The 6,492-nt window shown below is 35.0% G+C and overlaps 1 protein-coding gene across 1 annotated transcript; it reads right to left on the reverse strand.

The window, feature by feature from the left end:
- Positions 1 to 2,333: 2,333 nt before the first annotated feature.
- Positions 2,334 to 5,561, reverse strand: LOC130613723 (uncharacterized). Its single transcript, XM_057435058.1, has 4 exons — positions 4,661 to 5,561; positions 3,995 to 4,344; positions 3,402 to 3,799; positions 2,334 to 3,302 (listed from the first exon to the last, which is right to left on the reverse strand). The coding sequence occupies exons 1-4, from the start codon at positions 5,188 to 5,190 to the stop codon at positions 2,343 to 2,345; spliced, it is 2,238 nt and encodes a 745-aa protein (XP_057291041.1). The 5' UTR covers positions 5,191 to 5,561; the 3' UTR covers positions 2,334 to 2,342.
- Between the last annotated feature and the right edge of the window lie 931 nt (positions 5,562 to 6,492).

Here is a 6,492-nt window from a genome sequence, read left to right on the forward strand (position 1 = left end):
AATATAGATATTGAAATATCCAAGTTTTAGGTATTTTTCCGCCACTTAATATTCTTCGATTTGAAATACTTCAGTCCAAGGTGAACAACAATCGGTCTGGAAAATACAATGCAATATTTTAAAGATTACTATGGTCAGTAAATTAATTATAATATTTGTAGTGTTTATACCTGTTTTACACTGTAAAAATATATTGCACGAATTTTTTTTAATTTTTTTCTATTCCTTAAAACTTTTTGAATTGTCTAAACTAAAGTTATATTTCTATTGTGAACTGTACTCCAAAACAACAACTAATTTTCAGGATTTTTTAGTATTATTGTAAATATAAGGTAAAGTTCAAGATTTTAATAATGTTCGTCAGTGTATACTTAGTATTATTGTCACGTTTCACGTGGTGTTCATACATCAATATGGCGAACACAGACCCTCGTGTTTCGCCTGCTGAAACCTTTCAGGTATATGTTTTGAGAAACATAGATTATTTTATACAAAACTTGAGTGATGCTAATGCAGGCAAATCCACAAAAGAGTTGTTAGATTACACCGCATTTTGCATGGAAAAATTTATATCTGTTGCACTGCAAGGTAGTTTACTGGGATATACAGACTTGTCGTTGATTGAGTTGGTGATATCAGCACTGGATAATGTCGAACAGTTTCTGGATGCATGTGATAATAATGATGACCATCTTCCGCCCAAAGTTTTCACAGGATCTTCTGGAAGACCACCGTACGCAATTCGAAAAGCCTGGTTGGAACAATGCTTAGAATCAGGATTCAGACAGAAAGACATAGCCGCTATGTTGGTAGTCAGTGAAAAAACAATTTCCAGACGTATACAAGAATTCAAAATACGCCTTGAATTCCCGCGATTTTCTGAAATAACAGATGAAGCGCTACATATAATTGTAACAGAGTTAGTGTCAAACTTTCCCAACGCAGGGATAAGAACAATGAAGGGTCATTTATTAGCTCGAAACATTAGGGTAACTTGGAGTCGCGTTCGTAATGCTCTTTGGTGTGTTGACCCACAAGGAATTGTCAATCGTTCGCTACATAGTCCAATTACCCAGCGCCGTATATACAGCGTACCTGGTTCATTAGCGCTATGGCACTTAGATGGAAACCACAAGTTAATTCGTTGGGGATTTATAGTTCATGGTTGCATAGACAGATATTCCAGGAAGATCGTGTTTTTGAAATGTCATATAAACAACAAAGCAGAGAAAGTGCTTAACATATTCCGTGACGCTGTGCAATCATTCGGTCTTCCATCTAGAGTAAGAGGCGACCAAGGTGTGGAAAACTATGATGTTGCAAGGTTCATGTTCTGGCACCCGGCGCGTGGACCCGGGCGCAGCAGTTATATTGCTGGAAAATCTTGCCACAATCAACGAATAGAAAGATTGTGGAGAGATGTTTTTACCCTGTCACTGTCAAAATATTGTTGCGTTTTCTGGTATTTAGAAGACAGTAATTTGTTAGACATATCGAATGGTCTTCACTTGTACGTAGTAAAAATTGTGTTTGTACATCTGATAAATGTAGATTTACAAAGATTTAAGGATGGTTGGGATTGCCACCCAATTCGAACTGCTTCTAATCGCACTCCAAATCAGCTATGGCTACTTGGTAAAATCGACTACCAACCAGGCAATGGGGATTTCGACGTAGATAACTCATACGGGGTTGATTTTGATGGACCTGTAACGTTACCAAGTGGAACTGGGGTGGAAATACCAGACATACAAGAGTTTCTTAATGAAGAAGAGAAGAACACCTTATTACGTGAAATTGACATTTATAAGAATTCAGACAGCTTTGGTGTTGATATCTATGTTGAAGTGCTAGCCTATGTTCAGACATTGATCAACCAAAGAGGACAAAGTTAAAAATTTCAATCTTCGTCACACGGAAAAAATATAAAAAAGACATTTGTTTCAAGCTTATAATGCATAACATAACGTAAAAAATTACCATTTCATAAAATATATATCCACCTACATGGAAATGATGTTATTTCTGCGCGTTAATAACTCTTTTGCTTCTAAGAACTCACAAGGAAACTGTATGCTCTTTTTAAATGTGATAAAACGCTGTCTTGATGATTTTTTTAATAATTTCTCTCATTGAATGTTTATTTATGCAAAATTTCAAAAAGCAACATAAATTGTACCTGAAGGTAAGAAATTATTGTGGGAAGAACATTCTGCAGCCTGAGTATACATGTAATTTGTGTAACAAGTTTTGTAGAAGAGGAACTTTAAAAGCAACTTTAGCAAAAATATAAAAGTCACTTCAAATAACAAAACAGTCAGCAACTAAAACCAATGTCAAATCTATTTATTGTCACTAAAACCTACACCTTCAATAGCAATGGCTTTCTCAAAGTGTTCTCCAAATTTTTGTTGAGTTGTGTGTACAGTTGGCAGGTACAGTATATTGAAACAAGACATGGTCTTCGGATATATATGAGCATCATCATCATCTAAATACTTAACTGTGATGGGGGAACCCAAACCCCACGGTGGTACAAGTGAATGGCCTGTGATAAACTTTAGAACAGCTGATATGTATTTCTCTGAACTATCAGTAATAATTTTCGAAAAAAAATCAAATGCTTGTTTCTTCTCATAATCATCGTTGTTGTCGGTTTTTACAAGTTGTAGGAACTCCATTGGAGTAAGTCCACTGTTCTTAGAATACACAAAAATTTGTCGACACCTAGACACATTAGCCTTGATAAAAGCTAGGAATCCAGTAAGATCTAATCCTTCTTGAATTGATTTGATTTGACTCTGCCTTTTACGAATAAGTTTGTCCATTAACAGCTCACTGATTAGCGAATGTCTATTAGCTGTAGTTACTGCAACACTTTGGTCCCATCTTAAAAAATTTAATATCAAGATATATTTATCTACAATTTCATCAAGCTCTTTCTGTGATGTTACATTGTCCAAAGCATTCACAAAATCTAATAATCCTGTTGAGCCAGCATGCCATGGGATATCTTCAATATTTATTTGGTTAATGATCTGGTCAAAATCCATTCCAACAATTAAGTCATAAACCCATGGCTGAAAACAGTGAAAGCCTGGACCCCCATGAAGAACTGAATGTCCAATCGCCATCCCAAGGATAAGGTAAGTAATGCTGTCTGAACGTCTTGGGACCATCAGTGGAACTTCACCTTCCAATGAACGGTTCTGAAATTCTTTAAAGAGTAATTCAAAAAATTCAATTCTAATAGCCCCTGCATCACAACTGTTACCTTCACCAGTTGCACTTGTAAATTGGACCTGTAAAGAAAAATAGTGAAAAATAGATTCACATGAAATTGAAATTCGAATAGTATATAACAGTATTAAAGTAATTAGGTATATATATAAGTATTATACCTCAAACTGTTTTTTTAAAACACTTGGTCGTTTTATCGCTTTCTTATAAAAAGATAATGCAGTTCGCCACAACTCTTCTCTGTCGACATAAAGAAGTTCTACTTCTGGATTGACTTGACATTTAAAAGCTTTGATAAGGTTGTTTATTCTTTCAAAACACTTTGTTTCATTTCCTGGTGACTTAGAACTGGTAGCACAATCTGAAGAACGTTGCTTCATACTAACTGTCTTTGTACATTCAATGTCTGGTGATACTACACGTAGCACAGAGTCGACTGCTTCCTCTATTGTTTTATTTTTGGCTTCCTCCTGGAGAACAGAAAATTTTTCATCTGGGAATATGCTCATCAATTTAAGAAGAATTGCTTGGTCACGATGGACATGATCATTTCCATGACCTATTGAAGATAAAAAACATATTTCAGGGATCTCCTGAAATGTCTACTTCTATTATGAATAAAAATAAATGAATAAAAAGAAGAATCAATAACACGAATGAAAATACATAGATGTTTCGCTTGTTTCCTCTTTATGGGGGTGGTTTTGTCATGATTAACAGAGGCAAAAGAAAACAATACACAACACTAACTAACCTGCAATATCAGAATCAGCATTGCTAGTACTTGATATCCCAGCCACATCCTCTGACATACATTGTTCTTTATGGTTTTCAAATTCTGTTAAAGGCACAATTACGCCACAATGTGAGCACTTGCATTTTACAATATTACAGGGTTCTGTTGACAAATCATTGATGGTAACTGGCGTGACATCAATATCAGTGTTCAGTGGGATAATGTAAACACATGATGACCGAACTTCTCCTTTTAAATATTGAACGTCATAGCCAACTGTAGGACATACAATTTTGCATAATTTTCGAAGCCCACAACCACCTGAGTCAGCTTTAGCAAATAGAAACGCTCCGTCTTGACACTTCAACCTATACATATACAATGCAAGAATTATTGATATTTTGAGGGTTTGAATTCTTCTATAATTTTTCAGCAAATAAAATATGTTTACGTACCTAGCTATGTTCATATTTAGTCTTAATTTTTCTAGCATAGTAAGAGCCTTTTTAGCTATTCTTATCCAACCCTTTTCTTAGCCAATTGTTTGTTATGCTCAGCAGTTTATTACTTTTTCGTAATTTCGTTTTCTTTTTTAAAATGTCCCTTCATTTTATTTTATCTTCCTTGCATGCCACCACTTATTGGTTATTATGGGATCCCCTGCACAAAATATGTAAAACTTACCTTGGAAAATAACCTTCCAATGTTTCCTGAATGTGTTGATGATCACCATATTTGTTTTTAAAAACAATTTTCTTTTTTCCAAGCCCTGCCATACGCAGAGTACCAAGCTCTGTTTGTGTAGGAGTGTATTCATCATTCCTTTTACTCAGACATATAAAGTCGTGTGTCCAAGTTTGTGGAAATCTCAACGGTCGGCTCTTTGTATACGGTACATAGTTTCGTGCACTTCTTGATGATGTGTTCCCAGAAGTTCTATTAACATTAGGCATGTATGTTTGCAATACTCTTCCAGAATTTGGGTTTGCTCTGTTTGGAAAGGCCTTCAAAAAATCCTGCCCTGCTGAGTGGGCCCAATCTTTTGCTCCATTTTCCGTGTTTATATTACTAGTAGGCGAGGAAGAATCGTTCGTTTTTTCCTGGGATCTTAATTGTTCCTGCTCTCTTGCTCTCTGCAGTAATGCAAGAGAGTCTTCAATGAAATCTAAGCAACTTGCGTTTTGGTTTGTTGTGGCCTTTCCCGCTTCCGCCATTTTACTAACTTTAAACACAAAGGTGGAGGTTTAGGAGAGCACGTACAAACCACAGACCAGAATACGTAGTAGGCTGTGAAGTCAGATTATCAAGACTGACCTTGGCTGAAAGTTACACGTGACTTTGAGAGTCAAAGAATTCTATTGATAGTTTAAGTTGACGACTTTATAATTCTTCGAAATGTCTCAAAAGCAGTCTAGATTTGTTATCTCAACTTCCAATTTGACGACTGATTATATGGGAATAGACATTTTAATTTGATGAATCGAATGTCAATTGGACAAATTGACTTATCAATTTGACATATTGAATTTGTCCGCTATCTAACCCCATACACCCCAGAGTTTATTTCTCTCTTTCTAACGTCATTGGTTGTTCTACCCTTGTTTTTCTAATTTTTTATTTCATATTATTCTTTTTTTTATCTTATTTTGTTGGAAGGCCTGTCATTTCCAATTGTGGTTATTTTACTAAAAATATTTTTAGTAAAATTACCACAATTGTCGTCCACAATAGTAGTTACAATATACAGCATATAAATAATAAGGACATCAATAATATAAAGGGTTGCGAAGCGGGGGGACAGCGGGGGAAATTATTTTTCTAAATAATCTTGAACTAAAATGGAATCTTATTTGTTTTCTGAGTCGTTATAACATAAGCTAGAACTTCGCCATTTTATTTGTTTTTAGTCAAGTTTTTTTTTCATAACGTTGTTATTACTTATAGAAAATTTGTCTTTAAAGGTACTGTCCGATTAAAAATCAACTAAAATTTTGACAAAAAATTCTTATTTGGAACTAATTTCTATAAAATAATTAAATAATTATTTGTTTTCTTTCCTAACACCAACTGAACAATATCTCATTCTTGTTTACAAAAAAAGCATGCGGTCTCTCGCTTCGATTGTTTATATGGATGGCGGATGATAGGCACTAAAGCGAGGCTGAAATAATATGTCGCGTGTGACGTATTTACCTGGAGCGCGCCGAACTGACCAAAATAGATAAAACGTGGGCCAGGGCTGATATTTTATTTCATGTTTAAAAATTTTGGTAATTTTACCCCCTGAATTGTGAAAGACCGCTTTTTATGAATTATTCATATGGAATTAAAAAATCGAAGGCGAGAGATGTGTCTAGACCTTAAGGTAAACACACACTGTGCTAATTCTGTACGAACCTAAGTAAGAAGCTTTCGCTAATAACACTTGAAGTTCAATATGACTTTAGCCTTAGGGTTGCATAGTTGTTTCAGCTACTCTAAAGACAACCAATCAATAATTAAAAATTAGTTTCCTC

This window comes from Hydractinia symbiolongicarpus, chromosome 11, assembly GCF_029227915.1.
Source record: "Hydractinia symbiolongicarpus strain clone_291-10 chromosome 11, HSymV2.1, whole genome shotgun sequence".
Taxonomy (NCBI): domain Eukaryota; kingdom Metazoa; phylum Cnidaria; class Hydrozoa; order Anthoathecata; family Hydractiniidae; genus Hydractinia; species Hydractinia symbiolongicarpus.